The following is a 24678-nucleotide window of genomic DNA, read 5'->3' on the forward strand; positions in this document are numbered from 1 at the left end:
TATGCATTTTGTAAAGCAGTTATCATTTTGTGGATAGACAAATTGAATTTTTATGGTTTTAAAAAGAATGATTATCTAAATTGTGAAAAATGTGCAATACTGCATATTTTCTATGACACTTTCAGAATGAATTAAAGGGTATATTTAATTGATGCTTCAGAATTCTAAACATGTTTCGGTCCATTTCTGTGATGGTTATCTTATTTAAGTACTTTCCTCACAGAAATTTCTAGTTAAAATACTTTACTGTGCATATTATATTTGTATCAGTTTGTGCCAAAAATTGATTTATGACAGGAGAGTGAAGTTTACAAAGTATTGTATAGTGGGAGATTTTCATGAGGATGATATTTTTTATTATTTTGCAGATCATTATTTGGTCGTGAAAATTTGATCAGTGAAATAATAAGAATCAGTTAAATTATAAATATACAGTTCAAGCCAATTAAAGCACGAAATTATTATTCGCTTAAATTAAATTTTCTGTTTTTAGGTCGAAATCGCGAAAATTTTTGCCCACGAAAATAACCGATTATACGCTTTATACTTCGGTTCATTCTGAGGACCATTAATCTATAACTTTCCTATCTATGATTTGAAATAGAAATAAGATCTTCATAACATGTGATGTAATATTTTCTTTACATTTTAGATTGACACGGAGCGCCTCTTTTCTAATATTGGAGACATAGCCTGCACAAATTGCTGCTTCTGGGAGAATTCATTGTCGAAAGTTTTACAGAATTCCAGAGAAAGTCGTCTCCCCCTTAACCCTTCTGACATGAAGGATGGCTTCAAACAGGTACATGTATATATGAATAGATGAATTTAGTCATAACTCATGACTCTTGATAATGATCGAATTCAGGAAAAAACACATTGGTAAATTTATAACTGTAATTATGGCTAATAAGCAACATAGATATACATATCAATATTGAATCAAAATGAAAAGCTTTTGTGAATTTCCAAATGTCGTAAAATGTTTATGAAAATGAATACCACATTCCTGTCACGCCAATACGATTAGTTGAATATGCTTTTCTTTAATCTTTCTCTCTATAATTCCATGTTATACATGTTAAAGTCTACTTTATAACGTTGTTGAATTCAGTTTTGATTTTTTCCGTTGTCTGTTTTGCAGTTCCCAGAGCTCCTAAGTCCCTATACAAAATACTTTTCTGAACAGAAAGCGTGTGCTGATTACATGAAGAGTAGATATAGTGACAATGAGTTATTTAAAACATTTGTCGTGGTAAGTTAAAACAATAATGCAGTATTACTAGCTTTAATTTGGACATGACAACAAATAAATATAATGCAAAATGGAATGTCTACAAATGGGCATTCATTCCATGTCTAGGGGAACTTTATCAATTTTGCTCCACTTGAAGTCATTAAAAACATATTATTCTTGTTGTAACTTATGTATACATTAACCTTGAAAAATGAATACCTGCAATAAGCATAATTAAAAAATGATATTGATTACTTTTGTTTCTTTCACAGTGGGCAGAGACCCAGAAACAGTGCAATCGGCTTAAGCTGACTGACTTACTTGTTAAACCAATGCAAAGACTGACCAAATACTCGCTGCTACTTCAGGCTATATTAAAGAAAACGGACGATGAGTGTCAACGAAGGGATGTCCTAGAAATGGTAGGCAAATTGAATTCATAATTTCTTTATATCTAAAAAAAATTATTCAAGCTAAAGATAATGAAAATGGAAAATTTATTTGATATATCTGATACATTCAGAGGGAAAATTTAAATCAAACTATTTTTTCTACTGTGAAAGTCATGAAAGTTAAGTAGGAAATTAAACAAAAATGATTTGATTGAATGACCTTAATAAGTACAGTACAGACCAAGGAACTTTATTTAAATATTCATAATTTTGGTCATTTAAGAATTTTTATTAGAGTAATGAATAAAAGATTTTTTTTTAAACCTTTTTCTCAAAAATTGATGTATGAGTTTTGAGATGTGGTTTGCTCTCTTTTAGATTGCCAGTGTAGACAGATTTGTATCCCATGTAAACGCATCGCTACGACAACGACATGAACAGGAACGTCTCGCCACGATAATGACAAAAATTGAGTCGTATGAGGCAGTAGAGGCACCGAACGATGAGAGTTTCAAGGTAAGGTTAATCACAGACCTAAAACAAGGGGACAAAACTCTAGTTGTGTTGCATATCAAGTGGATATTTTATATCAAATTACATTGAAATGAAGAAAGTTTTACAGTAATTTGTGAGAGAAATCAAGGGGACATATCTCAATATTTGTAGGCTACAACTAAACCAGCTAGCATGGTAACAAAAATGAAAAGTAACTGAACTTACGGAATTGATCTGTTCTTATAGATATTAAATAATGTGGAAAACGTAACAAGCTAACATGTTTGTGTTTCTTTTTCAGTATTTACAAGAATACAATAACAACTTTGACCTACGGGCACCCATGCCAGGTTGTGCCGGAGGCCAGACTCGCTCACTCATAATGCAGTCTGTGCTCCGCCTCAAAGATTCTCAGTCACGGGTGAGTGAACATGCATTTTACTTCAACTTAATACTGACTAAATCAATTTTATAAAAGAATCCAGCAAAAAAGAATGCAGGGGACTATAAGGTATATTTCAAAGATAAGTGTTGGCCATGTTTGTAAGAGAGAACATGTAAGACAAACTAAAAATCCATTTGTATTTTATCATCTTGAGGCAGCAACCAGCTACTACTTTAGCCACCATTTAGTTGACCTTAGTAAATGAGTAGAGCCTTTATTTTACTTACGTTTAATGTGTGTTTCAGTTGGACGTAGAATGTCTCCTTTTCACCGACCTCTTCCTTATATGCAAGCCCAGTAAAAGGATGGAAAAATACAAAATTATCAAGGCACCGATGAGAGTCGACAGAATAATCACACAGGAACTCAAAGACAAAGGTACATAACCCAATCCGAACATGATTTAGACGCCTTTTCATTTCTGAGAAATAATCATAAGAAAATTATTCTCTTCCAGTCCAAAGGTATCAAATTATTGAAATTATTGAAAAGATATTGTTGAAGAGATGAAACAGCTATACTGACAATCTCTAGGCTCTATAGGCCATCAATTAAAACATGTTGACCCTATAATAAGTCCAACTTTTCATTGGTATACTTACTGGAGTATTTTAAAAGAGCAATAACTAATATACCTTTACTTTTTTGTCCTTACAGGGAGTTTTTTGATGATCTACCTTAACGAGTATCATGTACCTGTGTCAGCATTTACGTTCCACGGCGACCAGGCTGCCATCAGGGTGTGGCTCGAACATATACGAAAAGCTCAGGTCAGGGGAGACAACTTCAATTTTTTTCATGGCTTTATTGAATGATCAAAGAAATTATTTTGATACAAATTTCTTAAACATGTTTCCTCATATATATACTTCTAAAAGCTGAAGTGATCTATTTGTATTTGTGATATAGATATTGAAATTAATTTATTTTCAAAATAGTTTCTTTGACTTAATCATCTTAATTTGTGGTGATGAACATATATCATTATAATAATAGAAAAATACACTTCTTGAAAACCATACACAGAATTTTGATGAGTTAACTTATTCAGAAAATAGTCAGAATTATTATTTACAGATATGAATACATCATCATTGGGTCTCCGACATTCTTCTCATCAATAATTCCCGACTTTGGTATCTTTACAGGCATTGTATCGTGAGATACGAAATCCTACCCAGGGCTCCGAAAATTACTCGTACCTGTCAGGCGGGGAGTTGGTGGAAGAACAGGTGATAAACGTCACCCCTATATCCCCGCTCCCAATGGACCAGCCCGATGTTGTCATGTCGCGCTCTGCTGGCAGCGAGCCAGGTCCACATTTCCTGTTTCCAAACGAGGCTGTTGGACAGTCGAGTCCAGGGCGAATGTCTCCCATGGAACCACAGTCACCCTCGCCGTATGTCAATCATTCACGCCCCGCAAAATCTCATAGTTACCACGGTGATGAAAAACATCACAGACATGTGCAATCGTCAAACTCTGTGCCAAGTTTTGTTGACAATATTCCTGATGACGACAGGCTGCATATTCCAAATTCAACAGGTTCGTCAGCCAACAGTGACTCGTCACTACCAGATATTGTCGACGAGAATCAAAAAGTGAAGCTTAGTCAACGAAGGTCATCACGAAACGGACGGTACATCACCGCAGATAATATACAAGACTTGAACAAAGACGATAATAAAGATACAAGCATTCATAAACGTCTCTCATGGAATTACGGTACACAAGACAATGATGAGAGGCAAGGTGTTCTGAAAACTAAAACTCAAAGTTCGGACTCTCTTCGGAGTATTCATAGTTCTAGTGGTGTAAGTTCGACAGGATCTCTACACCTCAGTCCGGAGGAAATGGAGTATAGTTCCAATAACCATGGTGATATTTGTACAATTCATGAAAGTAGACACGACGATTGTGATATCAATGAACTTCACCGTCACTCAGAGACCAACGACATATCAACTCTGTTCCAAAATATGTCTACTAGTGAGATTCAGCAAGGCATTGTGTCTGTTGATCTACCGACATTTGACCAGAAAAAACTCAAAACACATGCACAGCTGATGAAAATGAAGAAACAACTTCTTCTTTCCTCAAATGTAGAGGCCAGGTGAGTTTTGTGTTAGATATTGATATATTTCCCCTCTAGGATGCTGGATGGGGGACTCCATACTCCTAGATAGCTATAGATGCAAAGAGGATTATACATGATGGAAGGGAGGTAACTCCATGCCAAAGATGGATAGTTGTGGTTAGGACTTGCTTCCAACACCTGCAGCTGTAGGTGTAACAGTACCACAACAAGTAGGAGGTAGTTAGAAGCTGTAGGTGTAACAGTACCACAACAAGTAGGAGGTAGTTAGAAGCTGTAGGTGTAATAGTGCCACAACAAGTAGGAGGTAGTTAGAAGCTGTAGGTGTAACAGTGCAACAACAAGTAGGAGGTAGTTAGAAGCTGTAGGTGTAACAGTACCACAACAAGTAGGAGGTAGTTAGAAGCTGTAGGTGTAACAGTACCACAACAAGTAGGAGGTAGTTAGAAGCTGTAGGTGTAACAGTACCACAACAAGTAGGAGGTAATTAGAAGCTGTAGGTGTAACAGTACCACAACAAGTAGGAGGTAGTTAGAAGCTGTAGGTGTAACAGTACCACAACAAGTAGGAGGTAGTTAGAAGCTGTAGGTGTAACAGTGCCACAACAAGTAGGAGGTAGTTAGAAGCTGTAGGTGTAACAGTGCCACAACAAGTAGGAGGTAGTTAGAAGCTGTAGGTGTAACAGTACCACAACAAGTAGGAGGTAGTTAGAAGCTGTAGGTGTACAGTACCACAACAAGTAGGAGGTAGTTAGAAGATGTAGGTGTAACAGTACCACAACAAGTAGGAGGTAGTTAGAAGCTGTAGGTGTACAGTACCACAACAAGTAGGAGGTAGTTAGAAGATGTAGGTGTAACAGTATACCACAACAAGTAGGAGGTAGTTAGAAGCTGTAGGTGTACAGTACCACAACAAGTAGGAGGTAGTTAGAAGCTGTAGGTGTACAGTACCACAACAAGTAGGAGGTAGTTAGAAGTTGTAGGTGTACAATACCACAACAAGTAGGAGGTAGTTAGAAGATGTAGGTGTAACAGTATACCACAACAAGTAGGAGGTAGTTAGAAGCTGTAGGTGTAACAGTACCACAACAAGTAGGAGGTAGTTAGAAGATGTAGGTGTAACAGTACCACAACAAGTAGGAGGTAGTTAGAAGCTGTAGGTGTAACAGTACCACAACAAGTAGGAGGTAGTTAGAAGCTGTAGGTGTAACAGTACCACAACAAGTAGGAGGTAGTTAGAAGCTGTAGGTGTACAGTACCACAACAAGTAGGAGGTAGTTAGAAGATGTAGGTGTAACAGTACCACAACAAGTAGGAGGTAGTTAGAAGCTGTAGGTGTAACAGTACCACAACAAGTAGGAGGTAGTTAGAAGCTGTAGGTGTAACAGTACCACAACAAGTAGGAGGTAGTTAGAAGCTGTAGGTGTACAGTACCACAACAAGTAGGAGGTAGTTAGAAGCTGTAGGTGTAACAGTACCACAACAAGTAGGAGGTAGTTAGAAGATGTAGGTGTAACAGTATACCACAACAAGTAGGAGGTAGTTAGAAGCTGTAGGTGTAACAGTACCACAACAAGTAGGAGGTAGTTAGAAGCTGTAGGTGTAACAGTACCACAACAAGTAGGAGGTAGTTAGAAGCTGTAGGTGTAACAGTACCACAACAAGTAGGAGGTAGTTAGAAGCTGTAGGTGTAACAGTACCACAACAAGTAGGAGGTAGTTAGAAGCTGTAGGTGTAACAGTACCACAACAAGTAGGAGGTAGTTAGAAGCTGTAGGTGTAACAGTACCACAACAAGTAGGAGGTAGTTAGAAGCTGTAGGTGTAACAGTACCACAACAAGTAGGAGGTAGTTAGAAGCTGTAGGTGTAACAGTACCACAACAAGTAGGAGGTAGTTAGAAGCTGTAGGTGTACAGTACCACAACAAGTAGGAGGTAGTTAGAAGATGTAGGTGTAACAGTATACCACAACAAGTAGGAGGTAGTTAGAAGCTGTAGGTGTACAGTACCACAACAAGTAGGAGGTAGTTAGAAGCTGTAGGTGTACAGTACCACAACAAGTAGGAGGTAGTTAGAAGTTGTAGGTGTACAATACCACAACAAGTAGGAGGTAGTTAGAAGATGTAGGTGTAACAGTATACCACAACAAGTAGGAGGTAGTTAGAAGCTGTAGGTGTACAGTACCACAACAAGTAGGAGGTAGTTAGAAGTTGTAGGTGTACAATACCACAACAAGTAGGAGGTAGTTAGAAGATGTAGGTGTAACAGTATACCACAACAAGTAGGAGGTAGTTAGAAGCTGTAGGTGTAACAGTACCACAACAAGTAGGAGGTAGTTAGAAGCTGTAGGTGTACAGTACCACAACAAGTAGGAGGTAGTTAGAAGCTGTAGGTGTAACAGTACCACAACAAGTAGGAGGTAGTTAGAAGCTGTAGGTGTACAGTACCACAACAAGTAGGAGGTAGTTAGAAGATGTAGGTGTAACAGTACCACAACAAGTAGGAGGTAGTTAGAAGCTGTAGGTGTACAGTACCACAACAAGTAGGAGGTAGTTAGAAGATGTAGGTGTAACAGTACCACAACAAGTAGGAGGTAGTTAGAAGCTGTAGGTGTACAGTACCACAACAAGTAGGAGGTAGTTAGAAGCTGTAGGTGTAACAGTATACCACAACAAGTAGGAGGTAGTTAGAAGCTGTAGGTGTAACAGTACCACAACAAGTAGGAGGTAGTTAGAAGATGTAGGTGTACAGTACCACAACAAGTAGGAGGTAGTTAGAAGCTGTAGGTGTACAGTACCACAACAAGTAGGAGGTAGTTAAAATGAGGTACCTCTAAACTTAACAGGGTTAAAAACAGACTGTCTGGAAAAGTAAGATGAGGCAAAACAGATAAATCCATGGTTTCCACCCGATAACTAAATATTTATTGTCTGATTTCAACCAAATTTTGTATATTGCTTTATATTAATGAGATCTCTGAAAAGTTTGATACCGGTTGAAATCCGTTTAACATTTGCGAGAGTAACAGGACTTTAAAATCGTCAAAACAGATAATTTCTTTGTTTCTGTGCAATAACTTTATTATTTATTACCTGATTTTAACCAAATGTTGTATTTTGCTTCATATCAATGAAATCGCAATGGTTGATACTTGTCAAAATCTGTCAATATTTGCAAGAGTTATAGGACTTGATAACTTTACCTAATTATTAACAATATCATCAACTGTAAATAACTATATTTTGTGATGTTTTAAACTGCTGTGCAGCCGACACATCTATTTTAAATTAGAATTCTTGTTTAGACTTTACTTTCACTTACATTGAATGTATTGAAGACTGAAAATATGAAAACTTTAAGTTTCATAATTGATTCCTATTGAATATTGATATATGGCTTATTTTGTGCAAGATAATTTTATGAAAGTCTACTTCAAATTTGGTTCTATTAAGTCAACCTTATTTGTTTCAATTTTAACCGCCTGGGTGTGTATTTGGTTCAATGCAGTATTAAATTGTAGAGGACTGGCCTAAACTCTAGGTTGGTTATCGATGACCAAGTACAGAGACCGGACAGAAGTAGCTCATTCGGTATCTAAAGCTTCTGACTTGTGTTTGGAGGTCCCGGTTGCTGACCCCAGTCTAGTCAATATTGTCATCTCCTTTTACACTTTTGTTTTCTGTTGCAGTGAAGTATGATGCAATACCATTATCCTATTAACCACGTCTGTGATGAACTCGTCAAATCCTCGGAACAGTGCTTTACTCCTTGTGATGTACCAAAGGTTGTGATTGGCTGCTTGTAATTATTCAAACCAATGAACTGGACAGTGTGATTGGTCAAATGTTCAAGTGATATATGAATGTGATTAAATAAAATGTGACATTGGAACGTATTGATTCAGTCGTGCATGTTCTCCGTTGGGTTTGTGATTATTGTGACCAGAACATGATTATAGATCCGTCCCAGGAGGCTGATGATAGTGGCGGAATTTCCATGATATTTTTCTTTTATAACAAAGTGTGTGATTGGCTATAACTTGTCTTACACTCAGTAATTGGGTGTGCAATGCTATCACATTACAATGTTAACCTCAATGTGATTGGATGTCTCACATTAGATGTAACATGGCTTGTGATTGGTTGAAGCAAGGTTCTGAAAGGTGTATGGAAGTAGATACATATATAAATTCCTTTGTTTTAGGATCAGATATCCAGTTACCATAGTAGCGAGGATAACAGATTGACTTCTTGATCCTGCATGAGCTATCTTTCATACAGAAATCTTTCTCTCGTTTTTCTCAGCTGTTTTCACTCTAATATAATAAGCCTTTGCATGGCAAATATTGGTTAAGTTTTTTTTTATACCTGTGCTTACTTGTGTTCACATATCATATAATATAAGAAATCATACTTATTGTGACATATTGCCACATGTGAAAATCAACATTACCAAAAAGTGCTGAAGTCTGACAAAAATGGTAATAATTTCCAGTCATTGTTAATCTCAATTTCACACACATACACCTATCCAAGGGACATAACCCTAGTATTTTCTATCCATAGAACATTAATATTAATTTTCATTATATTGAAAGTTAAACATAAAAAATGGAAAATAGCTCTCAGAATTTATTTGCAAAAACATATTTTTTTGTCCCTTCCACTCCCCTTTTGAAGAGAAAACAAATATGTCAATAATTCTTAAGAGGACCGCTGTACATTGTGTTAGTGAACAAGATCAACTATCTATATATATCAATATATCAAAGTCTTACACTAGTTAGCATTGGTTGTGTCTGTTTTCATAATTTGCATTTTACAGAGTTATCTGCACTTGCTGGTAGGTATTGATTGTGACGTCACGTATTTGGGAGCATAAATGTGAATTGCACTCATAAAATAATGACGTAACAATCGATAGCTACCCACAAGGGAACTAACTCTGTGATATGCAAAGACGGAATACAAGCGTATTGGAGAATGTCCACAATTGATTGACTTTCTGTACAGGAAAATACCTCCACATCCCATAATATGTCTCACAGCAATTTTGTGATTGGTTGATAATATGTATCCAGGAAAGAGTTTAATGTCTAAACTTTAGACCACTAATTAACTCCTTCACCCCCGAAAATTGATAATGAAATATTCCAACCTTTGAAACAGAGGAGTTTAAATGTGTCGTCAGGGGTGACTGAGTTAATATATTACCAAATCTATGATAATTAATTTCCTGATAAATGTGTCCTATGCAGATATATGTATACATGGTAAGAGAATTATAACAGAGGATAATATGTTATAATAACTAAATATAACCCCCTCTTATACTACTTTGTATATGGAACTTTACGTCTCAAAATAAACAAATGATTAGTTTGAGTTAAGGATGTATGCTTCCTTAGATCATGCATTTACACCAGTCATGAGTTATCTCCCTTTTTAAAGCATGACTTATTGTCAAGATTACTCACGACCAGATGTAGAGAAATTAACTGCATTGATTACCAGTTGTTTAGGCAATTTATAACTATGTTTTTGGCTCTCAAGGTCAACTACTGAGTGTCAAGGTAATATACTGGCTCTCAAGGTTATTCAGATTCATACCTTAGATTTATGTCTGTTCGTTACCATATAACTTGTATCATAATTAATAATACAATGTAACAACAAATTCTATATAATTTGCAATTTAATGGTCAATCTACATCAATACTGATTATAATTTTAATAAAATCAATAACCTGTGAAAAATCTGTAACAAATATCTAACTTAATTTTTAGATCACAACACCTCTCAATATTTTATTCAGTATACTCTTTTACAAGTATATCGAAAAAGTAAAACTAGACTCACAGAATGTATAAAAAATCCACCTTGATGTCTCTGAATGTAAATGTTTCTATAAAGTGTCTTGCATTAACTGTCTCAGTATAGCTCATGTTTATCATACCATTAGAAGCATTGGTTACCTTTTATTGAAAATCTTTATTTATAGGCCTGCAAGTCAGGTAGATCCAATCGTCGAAAGTGTACTTTGTTTAAATACTTGGGTATATGCATTTCTGAACATGCAAAATAATGCAGGATTGATCAGGATCTTAAAGTGTGAAATTTAGATGTCGATTATATTTTTTATTTCGATGAATTTCCCTGAAATTCTTTCTATAGTGCATTAATGCTTTTCAAAAGTGCTTTCATGAAAATCTTCTCTCTTTTTTTTCTTTTTTTTTTTTTGTATTACAAGGTCTTTCGCTGTGAATCTCGAATCAGATTCAATATCTTAGTATATCTTACCTATATGTATACCAAAGATCTTGCATTCATATGATATATTTGCAGGTAACTGCAATATTGTATATATATGTAGATAAAAAAGATCTGAATGTGATTGAATTTGATCATTGCAATATCTATATATAGATCTGACTGTTGCAGTAAAGAAACAATTACAAAACTGATCATTTTTGCAGGTCAAAATATTTTCACGATTTGCACTAAAAAAAAAAGTTAAATCCATTTCTCAATAATTTGTGGATCAAATTTTTACGACCATAACAATGTCCTGCAAAACAGAAAAAATCCAACCAATGAAAACAATTGGCATAGCTACCTGCATACAGTATGTCCTTAAGGTCTGCACGATGTTTGTCTGACATCCATTGATATACAATATATAAGGTGCATAAACATTTTTATTACAACATTCTAAAGTCTTAAATTATGACATTTATTCAGATACAGTCAAGCCTTTAATTGTTCACTCAAAGTTGACGGTGTCAAAACTTTCAGGTATTCAAGTTCTTTTTACTTAAACATAGAAAAAAAATTGTAAGGAGGAAAAAACCAACCTATTTAACCTGGGTTTTCCGAGTAATATTAATCTATTTAAGTTAACGAGTTTCACTGGTATAAGCCTATTGGGCGATTGATCTGTATTGTTTACATTATGTCCAGTAGATCTGAAATTCTGAAAGATTTGATATACAAATATTTATGTTGACTGCTGCAGGTCTAGTATGTTAAAAAAATTCTCACCAAACTTGATGAATAGGAAATTTAGGCTTTATATGTATTAATTACCCGAGTATGTATGCAAAATGGCCTATTGGGAGATGAAAGATATAGAAATTATTTTGTAGTCAGATGACGCATTAACTAGGCCTAAACTAGGAATCCTTGTCCATTAAGGATTGCTTCAAGACAATTCACAAAAACTAGCCAATGAGAATATAGATGAAAAAATTGCTGGTGTTTGGAGAGACCAAAATGACGTAAATAAAGTAAGATTAGTTTTACTATGTTGACCACAGGTACACCCCATCTCGCTTTTCTTTGTGGTGATGAGAGGAGATTTCGACAGTCTCCTTTCTTGACCGTAACCTTTGATTTAATTAGTCCCACCTTCGGGCATTGTGACGTAACAAAAATCAAGTCAAAAGATGACCTTATTATCACTGCAAAATAGAAGCTAGTACTTATCAACGTTAATCGTACTTCACTCACATCATTTTGGTATCTCCAAATTGACTTGTTCAAATATTAAGTTTTCAACAAGATTTTTTTTTTCCAAGTTCATGGTATACATTCCACTCTTGTATTTAATGTAAAAAGTGGAAACTGGCCTTATTTTTATTTATCATAAGCATGTATCAATTTCTTGTATGCAATGTATCCTTTGAAGATTTTGTTGAAGAATGTAAGTTAAGATAGGTTCCGTCTGCATGTGAACAAGGTCAAGCTATAGGTCAAAAGGTTAAAAGTCAATTTAGGTTTACCTACAGCTACATGTGGTTGATTCTGCATGTATTTAGTCAACCTTATGTGAATAAAGTCAAACCTGAAATGTCAAAATTGATTACACGTTCAAGCAAACCTGAGATCAGGTTGTTTTGTAAACAAGGTCAAGTTGAAAGGTCAAGGCCAACATATGATTGTGGTCAAGTTCAGTTACATGTGTAAGTCATATGATCATTTTCTTTTAGTATTATACAGAAATATATGTAGCAAAATTCAAATTTCAACTCTAAAATGAAAAACAAATCTGCTTGAAAGTGAGAGTTGTTGGATTTTTTAAAATTATAATTTCACAACATTGAGAAAAATGTGATTGTGCAATAATTTGATATTTCATGTATGTGTGGTAGATTCTATATCATCAGTTTGGTCGGTATTTTTTCGCGCTTATTATTATTAGATATTGAACTTTACAAAAAGTGATCAATATTTAGGTGTTCAATATGTCTCATTTAAACGCAGTCTAACCTCGTTAATCCAGCCACTCCATGTTTTCACGCTAATGAGGCTGGAATTTGAATCGACTGTATTAATTACAAAGCCAGGTCAATTATATTGCAGAATCATGTACCACATTATATTGTTGAGCATTTCTTTGAAATGATTAAATATACTTTAATTTCTCCCATCTCCTGAAAATCAGCTCTGCTTCGAAATAGCTTTATTGTCACTGGCTTGACCCTTGCATTGCAGATACAATGTATATTAAGAAATGACAGAATGTTTTGTATTAGGAGACTATGTATGCAATACTCTGTATGGATAGTTAATACACCTCTATTATTTAGGACACCTTTATATCAAGACTTTTATTTTTCTATAAAGTCATTTGTATATATAAATATATATATTGTGATTATTATTACTAGAATAACTTACTGCATTAATTATGATATTAATATGTATTGTCAGATTGTTCATTGAAATATTGCAAAATTAAATATAAGGGTGTATAAAATCCTTGATATTGTCTTTGTTTTTATTTTCATTACACAAATTATAAGTTTGTTTACAAGCACCGTTGATGGATTTATTATGATCTGGAAACCGGCTATTAACAAGAATTGAGGTTGATACCCCATGAAATGGCGACTGAGAAATGCTTTGCACAGATGACAGGGAAAGTTTATGCTGATGATATCATTAAAAGCCAGCGACAATCAGCTAGAATAAGTTCTGATTGTTTAACAGAAATGGACCGTAACAACTTATTTTCAGTCATTCAAGGAGAAAAATATTGCATATGATCCGAGTCATTTGGTTGACGTTATTTTGTATTTATATATTTCAAAGAGCCTTTGACGAGATAAATTCGTTACAGTTTGTTAGTGACCTAATACAGAAGAATATTGGGTCTAAAAGAAACATGTATTAGACTCAGCTTCGCTTCACACAATACAATTTACAATATACTTATGGACTCGATATTCTTGCATATTAAGTCAAACACTAACTAATAATGTTTTGAGGTTGCCATGATGGAACCCTGAAGAGGATGATAATATGAAAAACAAAGATATATGATAAAGAAATGTATCTGCAGAGAATTCATATTCGAAATTTTAAATAAGCAAGATTTGAAAATCTAACTAAGATTGGTGACGTGAGAAAATAAGTCATATCCCAAACAATCAAGCACTGCAGGTTACGCTGGTACAAAACACATTGCAGCTCTAGATTAAAAGGAAATCTGTAATTTTTTTAATTTTGTTACCTTGATTTCGAAGTCAATAATTTGGGCAGAGACTTTTTGTTGCTCATTGTAGCATGTCTACAGACACTATATCTGGTCAGTTTGTGGACTTTTTGGAGACAAATAATTTGTGTAAAGGCTGACCACATATGAACTTGACATGTTAACATTTATTTGAACTTCAGAGCAACCCCTTTATTTCAGCATGGTGTTATAACTAACAATAATAAAGCTTCAAACAGGATAGTGTCTAGAACAATGACATGTGAATGTTCATATGTATTATTTATTTGAAAACAGGATCAAAAATTACTTCATGATCTAATATTAATCATATTTGTATCATAGTATCTTTGATCACATAAGCTGCCAGATATGGGGTTTTTTCGCTCATGTAATATTTCTAAATATGTCGCTAGTGTAATAAAACTTGGAGTGATTTACATTGGCTGCAAATCAATGGATTTGTAAACAACGATGCAATGTTGATATTTGAGGAAATTGTGACAAAACATCTGCCTCCACAACTCATTTTGACATTGAAGTGTAGGTTGGTGTAGTTAAGTGATAGAAACTATCTAAAAAATTGTGATTTAAGGATTAACTTGAACAGATTTTTTATGTTATGAAGATATAACACAACAAGAGGCCCATGGGCCTTAACGGTCATCTGACTATTGGCACAATACAACATAGTCATTCAAAGATTTTAGCCATTTTGACCCCTGTGATCTTGAATGAAGATCAAGTTCATTTTTTTTAAAAACAAATATGGTAGCCCTTCATCCCAGCATGTCACAGGCCCAATATCAGGTCTCTAGGCCTCTTAGTTATTCACAAAAAGTCATTTCAAGATTTTAGCCTATTTGACCCCTGTGACCTTGGATGAAGGTCAAGCATTCATTTGAACAAACTTGGTAGCCCTTTATCCAAGCATGCTACAGGCCCAATATCAGTAAACTTCATAGTCCTTCATAGGCCTATCATCCCAGCATGTCAGGGGCCCAATATCAAGTCTCTGGGCCTCTTAGTTATTCACAAGAAGTTGTTTAAAGGATTTTAGCCCATTTGACCCCTGTGACTTTGCTCTCCAAGGCTTGGAAAATAAAACATTCTAAGACTTCAATTGTTTCATAAAAATCATATATGAAATGAACACTCAAATAAAACAATTGCACCCTGGGATAAAGGGATTACAGATTAAATAAATATTGTAAAGTGTTTCCTTAACACCCGTGAAATAAATAATAATTTAATCACGAAAATATTGATAAGTAAACCTATATATGATATAAGGTGTATAATAAAATGCTATTTTGTCTAATCATGCAGTGGTCTAATCAAAACCACAATAAACACTTTCGGATAAGATGTCTGAAATGATAATGAGATGTTACTGTCTTATAGAAAACAATTTTTATGATCAAATATACATCCTTTGACATGCTGAAACATATAGCCTTGTAAATAGCAATAATTCAACCATTAGGACACAGTCATAAAGATGTTGTTTTGATTTTATGCAATGATTTTTACAAATTGATTGACTCTTAAGCTACTTAATATGACAAGTCAAGATATGTACAAAATGTAGTCCCATAAGAAATGGAATGATACCCTTGTATTACACTGGAATGTCCTAACAGTTTGTAAAAACATGTGGATTTCTATAGATTTTACAAAAAAAGTCGGAAAGAAAATGTCATATAGCTTTTTCACAGAGTGCGTAATGAGTTACAGATGCTTCACCATTGACAGAGCATAAATGACACTCATCTTTTGATAACAATTCATGTTTACTCATCATGAATGTAAAAGTATCTCTAAATGACACAAAAAAGTTATTTAAAGATGCTCCACCGCCGACAAAGCGTAAATGATATTCATCATTTGAACAATAATTGGCGTTTAATCGTGTATATATATGCCTAATTAGCACAAAAAATGACATAATATAATTTAGTTCGCCTTTGGTGCATGCGCAATCATTACTTCATTCCATATAGGATATAGTGCCACGGAATTTTTTCGGGATGCAATTAATTATTTTTCATATTTTTAACTTGAAGTAAAATAAGAAGTTCAAACTTTTCAATGGTGGTAATGGTGTGAAGTAAGGAACTTTTGTAACTGAAGAAAAATACTAAATCGTCTGTTCCTATTTTTGATAGTGAAAAAATACCATTTGTCAGCGGTGAAGCATCTTTAAATAATGTGTTTCGCTTTTAGTACATGCGCAATCCATACTCCATTTCTAATAGTGCATAGTGCCATGGGTTTATTCCAGGACACAATCAAATATTTTTATCTTCATGTAAAATAAGAAGTTCAAAATTTTCAATGATGGTAATGTAAATTTAAAAGTAAGTAACTTTTGTGAGTGAAGAAAAAGAATCCTGTTTTTCATGGAGAAAAAATGCCATTCATCAGCTTGAAGCATCGACCTTTAATATAAAATTACAGATACCAGTACACAATAAATGCTCTGTCTCAAGCAAGATGGCACATTTTATGAATAAATACATTAATTATACATCACATATGTCCAGATTCAATCCATCAAATATAAAAATAGAAACAAAAACAAAAAGCATCGAAAGTCTATATGATATACTGCATATCTATGTCACTCTCAGTTTTCCATTTCATGGGAAGGGCACTGAAGAGATAATTAATCAAATCTCATAATCATAATGGATATAACATTGCAAATCTCATATTGGTATTTATGGCAAAGGATTTTACATTCAGAAGTGTGAAATAAATACACAACCTAGTCAATAATAAAAAATAGGAAGACTACAACGTACTTTTGAAATGTACGTTGTTAAAAAAATTGCTATATGCATAATATATTCTGTAAAGCCGTCTAGACAAGATGAAAACGCTCAAGAATGTGTTGAGTTTTCTTTATTTTAGTAACATTTCAATAAAGTCTTAAATATGGGCCGGGAATAAGTATTTTTTATGATGTTTGTTTGTTCATCGACAGCCACGCGGGCTCATTTATTGCGAGTTATGCTTAAAATGTAAAAGAGTGTTAGTGAATAATCTGTCTGCATTATGAATAACTAATGCTGAAAAGACATATTATATAGTGATAGACTATTTTGGCGAAAATTTTGATATAGGACAGTACTGGTATATAGTTTGGGCCTTTTTTGGCCTCCAAATCCATTAACGTTTAAAACGAAGTGTTTAGAAATTGATGGATATGCATGGGTAAATTCAGCGAATAGGTAGGCACTTAAGATACAGTATAACCCCATTCGTCAATCTGATTGCATGGTCCATCTTGAAGAGATTTATAAAAAAAAATTCAAGGATACCCCTATAGTTTGGAGATGAACAAAATGGCCAAAATTAACAAAATTTCCACATTTCACTATGGTTACCATAGTAACTGTTGCAGTACTGATACACTACCATCATATCTATTGCATCATGTACTCGGTATTCAAAATTCAACAATTCAATCATTAAGCAACAGGTTTGAAAATTTGACAGATTTAGGGGCCAAAAAGGGGCCAAACTATACAGTCCTTAGGAAAATATATATAGGAAAGTGATATGCGGTATTTCTTATATTATTGTGAAAAAATATTTTCTCTTCACATGAATTTTTTAATACGTGTACAAACCTGAATGTGAATTTTTGGTAACTTTGTGACTTTTAGAACACAATTGTCAGGTAAAAAATTGACCAGCTTTGTATGTTAAAAACGTTGAGGGACTATTTAACTGTAAATGTGTAATATATATACCTATATTATTTTTTAATAACAATGTTTAGTGACTAGGACACAAAAATAAGACAAACATATAAGATTGTTGACATCACAAGATAAAATTCTTAAGCTGTCAAACACTCGGCAGAGCCTCGTGATTGACAACTTACGAATCTTACCCCTCGGGTTGAGATTCTCCTGTCTCACCCCAAAGGGGGTGAAAGATTGTATTAATCCCTTAAAGCACCAACTTTAGGAAGTAGTTAAATCCTTACCTCACCTATTTTAGGAGGTAACCAATCCGTACTCCATCTTTTTGACTCTCCTACTTAAATACTCCAATTATTTACATTGAAAAACCATCAGGCAATTCCAACATTATGATGTAGTTAGCAATGGTTTTTCATGGAATGGTATTGAATACTGTGGATACTTGCAATATTTATAAAGATGAAATTCAAAATTGTCATAAAATTTCTGTAAAAAAATTGATTTGCTATACATATACTGCAGTAATAAACATTTCATATATGAGCGATGTAACATGTCATAAAAATATATTTTAACATGAAAACAACCTGATTAAAATCTGTTCATGGTTATGTATGAACAGAGGTAACAAACGTTGCAATGAACAACTGATTTGAATCAGTCTACCACTTAAAGTGGAGCTGTAAATCACACCAATGATAAGATATTATATACAAGCAGCTGATTACCTACAGAAACACTTATTCCTGAGGCAGTAGGTGTTCAAAAGGCTTCATTTAGCTTGGTGAGCAAATCTTCAATGATTTAAAGTAACAGAAATATCTCACACAAACTTAACTATAACATGTCAAGAACAATTACTTTGGCAACAGGAGCAGATTATTATGTACAGTTAAACTTGTTTCTGCCATAACTAATGCCTCCGATTAACTCCATAACAATATTACTTATCTTGCATTTACACTCTGTAGTTTACACTCCGTAGTTTACACTCCATAGTTTACACTTAAAAAGAAACAGTTAATGTGAATAGTCTGGCAAATGACGGCTTAAGTTGATAAAAATGGTGTTAATATATCCAGTATGATTTCTTATGAGATAGTGAAATATATAAACTTTCCAGCTGACATTTCCACGCAGCCTCGCTTTCAAAGAGTAATTTTAGAATTGTGCTAAATTTACAAAGGGGTTTTCCATAATTTCAATGGGCAAAACTGGACAACGTAGGTAGATCTGGACCGTCGTTTTGATATGAAAGGACTTTTGGAAGGCCAATGAATGCATTTAGACTGGTTTTCTTTGCCCGACTTTTCACTTTAATCATGAAAGTTATAAGAAGAACAAGTTCCCAAACAAGTGACTATTATCTAAACTCTCGTTAGTTCATTTTCTAAAAACACACACTAAATTAGTGTGTCTAATGTTAAAGTTTGTGTCTTCTAATTAGAAAGCTAATTGTTTCACCAGTGTTTGATAAACATCAACAAACCTAAAAAAATGAATTTATAATACAAACATCATCTAAACCTAATTATATGTTGAATTTTAAACAGGGGCTATGTATATATAGAGAATGCATGGTTAGTATCTTACAATACAATGTTTATTTTGGTGCGAGACTTAGGAAAGCCGAGATGACGAGGCTTTGCCGAGTCGTCTCGGCTTTCCGTGTCGAGCACCAAAATAAACCTTGTATTGTAAGATACTAACCGTGTATTCTGTTTATCCTGCAACCATTATGGCATTCAAAAAGAAAGCAAATTGACAGTTCCTTACTTTGTTTCGCTCGAAGCGAAATGATTCTTTGATGCGGAGGTAAAGATTCATTCACTTAACCGAATGAGAGTGCACTCCTTTTTACTGCCGTGGGAAATTAATAAGCGCATTCACAAACAGTCACCGTAATTCTATTCAGTGTGATATATCACTGAAAGAAAATGAAAATACTCAAATAACAATAAATACCCATTAAAGAATTACTTAACAATACATACCTTTGGCATGAGCCAAGAAAAAGACGACACCGCCATGCGAGATTTTCGATATCGTAAAAATGACGTCATTTTGGTGAAAGTGACGTCACGTTTTAGCGGGACTGAATGACGTTTCATTCACCGGAAGGTTCAAGTTCTGGGTCAAGTTAGAAAAAGTGCCGTCAGATATGGAACAAATTAACGTGATCGTATTGACGGATAAAGCATATCGTATTGACGGATAAAGCACAAGTTTATCCGGCAGTAGTTATCGGTCAGTATGTGGGACAGTTGCAGGATAAATAGCTTTTAAACCCTGTTATAGACAGAATTTAATTGATACTGCGTATATATTAAAGTTGTATATGCATAGTGTCCATATATATACATGTATACTTAAACTACCTAAAAAATACCTCTTAGAATTATGCAAGGCTCAACCTTTCACTTTCATCTTTCTGATAACTTCTTATATTTACAAAAGTTCCACATGTCCAGACAAAGGGTCACAATGAATAGCTGCTACTATTTTGCTGTAGTTTGTGTTTTCAAATGGAAGCATTAAACACATATTTTTTTCTTTCAGCAAAACTGAGAGGAAAAAATTTGAAATTGGAGGATGCATATGTATACATTTATATCCTTCGTGCTTGGATCGAGGTATCAAAACCTGCTTTGGCTTACAAATCACATAAAATTAAAAAAAAAAATAATTAACGACTTGATCTTTTCTGGGCAGTTTTTTTTTAATTATTGTAGAAAAACAAGATAAAAATGAATATTTTACAAATGAAGTAGAAATATATCTTTGAAAATACTGAAAATATCTCAACTTCCTGTTAAATAATTATATATATAATATCTAATGAAGATTCAATAACTTATCACAATCTGAACTTATGGCAAAATGCCACAAGATATCACAGTATGCCTATTTGTTCAGAAATGTAAGATAATTTCAAGTAAACAACACATGGACTACCATGATTTACAATGCAACGTATCAACAATCTATGTCTATGGAGAAAAATTGCACCAAAAATGATTCTGTAAATGTGGATATTTTTGCGAGTCTGATTTCACAATTTGCATACATTAATCAGACACGCAGTTTGTTATTTTCACAATAGATACACTTTTAGACTTTTTACAACAAAGTTCATACCTGCACAAAAAATCATGTGCGGTAGAAATTTCCGCGATCAAGCTACTTTCAATTTCCCCCTTGCCTAAATATCCTAGTTTACTGTATACTGTACAATAAGTTATGTATACAATAATGAGCTCGTTGGTAAGATAATAAAGGGTAATTAAACGTCATCCGACCGATACAATCTCCATAAATATACATCTGTTTACATCCAAATAAGGAGAGACAGAAATACATGAAACATTCTAGTAATCAATGTTTTCTATCTTCATCACTGATATGTTTTTGTTTTAAATTTTTGGACTACATTGCCAAAAATAATAGGGTCGGAAGGTCGGCATTTCTTTTATTTCTTCATTCTTTTAGTGTCTTTCACTCTAACGTAATGGCCGGAACCGGAGTCAGAGATCGAAATCCTGACTTCAAATTTTTTTTTGTAGAAAAGTGGAGAGAAAAAATATAGTATCGGGGTAAAAAATTAGGGTTGGTCAGGGTAGCCCTTAACACCTTAACAGACATTTTTTTTGTTTTTTTTGCCTAGTATGCCCCACAAAAGAACATGATGCGTTTCACTTCTGTCCTCCTATATCCCAAAACAGGACCTTTGATTCCATGGCCCCTATTTGACTTCAGTCCATTTTCTTCACTTACACAATATATGTTTGCTTTGGAGAAATTTTGGCCAGATCCAAATTATCCAGATGAAATGAAAAAGATCTTTGTGTAAGAGTCCCCTGATGGATTCACTAGATGTTGAAAGGTCGGGGTCTGAAAATGGTTTTTAACCACCACATAAACTTTCTTTGTCAGTTTTGATCCCAAATGAGGAAAAGGCAACTGCCATAATGCTGTTTGTCCATCTCTATGATGCTGAACTCTGTTCAGGAGGTTGAAAATAACCAGAGAGAGAACGTATATGTGACTGAATCCAAGAACGAATGTTTTCTGAAAAAAGGATAATATATAATTAATGTATTTTGCATATAGATGTACATAAGGTCGTTTTTTTACAATGATCAATGTCAAACGGAGCAAGTCTCCCATAAATGGCACCAAATAGAACTAAAAGTACCATTTTGTTAATTACATGTAACCCCACCCTCTCGGCCCTACCCCTACTCCGTCTCATTTGCATACAATTGTATACCTTATTTGTGCGTGTATAGTACACACTTTTTTTCATATATGAACAGGTAAAAATTTGGGGTACACAATATACACACATACAAGGCATGGCTAGGTCCTGGGTAATTATCACCGACCGGCAGGTACTAGTATACAGTAACATTTTGTATAATTATCACCGACCGGCAGGTACTAGTATACAGTAACATTTTGTATAATTATCACCGACCGGCAGGTCCTAGTATACAGTAACATTTTGTATAATTATCACCGACCGGCAGGTCCTAGTATACAGTAACATTTTGTATAATTATCACCGACCGGCAGATCCTAGTATACAGTAACATTTTATATAATATCACCGACCGGCAGGTACTAGTATACAGTAACATTTTGTATAATTATCACCGACCGGCAGGTACTAGTTTACAGTAACATTTTGTATAATTATCACCGACCGGCAGGTACTAGTATAAAGTAACATTTTGTATAATTATCACCGACCGGCAGGTCCTAGTATACAGTAACATTTTGTATAATTATCACCGACCGGCAGGTCCTAGTATACAGTAACATTTTGTATAATTATCACCGACCGGCAGGTCCTAGTATACAGTAACATTTTGTATAATTATCACCGACCGGCAGGTCCTAGTATACAGTAACATTTTGTATAATTATCACCGACCGGCAGGTCCTAGTATACAGTAACATTTTGTATAATTATCACCGACCGGCAGGTCCTAGTATACAGTAACATTTTGTATAATTATCACCGACCGGCAGGTCCTAGTATACAGTAACATTTTGTATAATTATCACCGACCGGCAGGTCCTAGTATACAGTAACATTTTGTATAATTATCACCGACCGGCAGGTCCTAGTATACAGTAACATTTTGTGTATAATTATCACCGACCGGCAGGTACTAGTATACAGTAACATTTTGTATAATTATCACCGACCGGCAGGTACTAGTATACAGTAACATTTTGTATAATTATCACCGACCGGCAGGTACTAGTATACAGTAACATTTTGTATATGTTGTCATGACATTTGGTTTATTTGGTCTATTAGTTTAACGCCCTATGAACGGCAAGGGTCATGTAAGTAAATGCAACTGGTTTGATGGTGGAGGAAAACCAGAGAAAAACCACCGACCAGCGGTAAGTACCTAGCAACTGCCCCACATGAGATTTGAACTCACAACCCAGAGGTAGAGGGCTTGTGCTAATCTGTTGGGACGTCTTTTAAAACCACTCGGCCATTGCAGCCACTTGTTGTCATGACACTCAGGATAGGGTTATGATTAAATACTTGGATCTTAAGTCACTGTTAAATGCATATATGCAATATAAAATTATAAGATCACTTGAAATTTCTATCTTTAATTACTTGAAAGTCCATTTGGGGAGCACATGCATTCATGAGTGCACTCGCATTACGATCATGAATGAGTAGTTAAAATGACCTACCACATTCCACCCAACAACTGTCGAGGGAACTTAAAAATTGAGAAGATATGGGCATGTTTCATGAGACCAAATTTTGACTAACTTTTATAAAAAATATTCCACAAAGTTATAACCACAAATCAATATGGGGTACAAGTTTGGGACTTAAAAATGGGTGCACAAGATAAATAACTTTACAAAAGTTAGCGACTTGGAGCTATTGGTGCTATATATAATAACCAAAATCGAAGATGGTCACATATAGCAGCCATGTTGTCTTCCAATTGACTCCCAAATGAGAAAGACAATTAAAATATGAAATTTCAAAACAATGTCTTTAGTACTTAATGTTTAGAAAAAGCAAGAGCCAATTTAAGATTTTAAAATCCAAAATGGCTGCCTGTCACTCACATTAGTGGCAAATTAGTTTGTAAATGCAACAGGCACAACTAAAGATGATGGTAGGTTATGACTTGGGATGATGGTGGGTTACCACTAGGGATGATGGTGGGTTACTACTAGGGATGATGGTGGGTTACTACTAGGGATGATGGTGGGTTACTACTAGGGATGATGGTGGGTTACTACTAGGGATGATGGTGGGTTACTACTAGGGATGATGGTGGGTTACTACTAGGGATGATGGTGGGTTACTACTAGGGATGATGGTGGGTTACTACTAGGAATGATGGTGGGTTACTACTAGGGATAATGGTGGGTTATGGCTAGGGATGATGGTGGGTTACCACTAGGGATGATGGTGGGGTACTACTAGGAATGATGGTGGGGTACTACTAGGGATAATGGTGGGTTATGGCTAGGGATGATGGTGGGTTACCACTAGGGATGATGGTGGAGTACTACTAGGAATGATGGTGGGGTACTACTAGGAATGATGGTGGGTTACTACTAGGGATAATGGTGGGTTACTACTAGGAATGATGGTGGGTTACTACTAGGGATAATGGTGGGTTACTACTAGGAATGATGGTGGGGTACTACTAGGGATAATGGTGGGTTACTACTAGGGATGATGGTGGGTTACTATTAGGGATAATGGTGGGTTACCACTAGGGATGATGGTGGGTTATGGCTAGG

The 24678-nt window shown here is 34.8% G+C and overlaps 2 protein-coding genes across 8 annotated transcripts in view; one reads left to right on the top strand and one right to left on the bottom strand.

Annotated features, from left to right (window-relative positions):
• LOC138316699 (pleckstrin homology domain-containing family G member 5-like) overlaps positions 1 to 13427 on the top strand; it is a 154053-nt gene extending 140626 nt beyond the window's left edge. For all 6 annotated transcript variants that reach the window (XM_069258363.1, XM_069258365.1, XM_069258380.1 and 3 more), the window contains 9 exons: positions 653 to 802; positions 1145 to 1255; positions 1510 to 1659; positions 2008 to 2145; positions 2426 to 2545; positions 2815 to 2947; positions 3227 to 3339; positions 3718 to 4682; positions 8351 to 13427. In XM_069258363.1, the coding sequence (XP_069114464.1) occupies positions 653 to 802; positions 1145 to 1255; positions 1510 to 1659; positions 2008 to 2145; positions 2426 to 2545; positions 2815 to 2947; positions 3227 to 3339; positions 3718 to 4682; positions 8351 to 8360 (1890 nt within the window). In that variant the 3' untranslated portion in view covers positions 8361 to 13427. The remainder of the gene's footprint in view (positions 1 to 652; positions 803 to 1144; positions 1256 to 1509; positions 1660 to 2007; positions 2146 to 2425; positions 2546 to 2814; positions 2948 to 3226; positions 3340 to 3717; positions 4683 to 8350) is intronic.
• Positions 13428 to 16586: 3159 nt separating this feature from the next.
• LOC138316775 (uncharacterized) overlaps positions 16587 to 24678 on the bottom strand; it is a 30206-nt gene continuing 22114 nt past the window's right edge. For both annotated transcript variants that reach the window (XM_069258432.1, XM_069258440.1), the window contains exon 7: positions 16587 to 21942. In XM_069258432.1, coding sequence (XP_069114533.1) covers positions 21860 to 21942 — 83 coding nt within the window. In that variant the 3' untranslated portion in view covers positions 16587 to 21859. The remainder of the gene's footprint in view (positions 21943 to 24678) is intronic.

Source organism: Argopecten irradians, chromosome 1, assembly GCF_041381155.1.
Source record: "Argopecten irradians isolate NY chromosome 1, Ai_NY, whole genome shotgun sequence".
Lineage (NCBI taxonomy): Eukaryota > Metazoa > Mollusca > Bivalvia > Pectinida > Pectinidae > Argopecten > Argopecten irradians.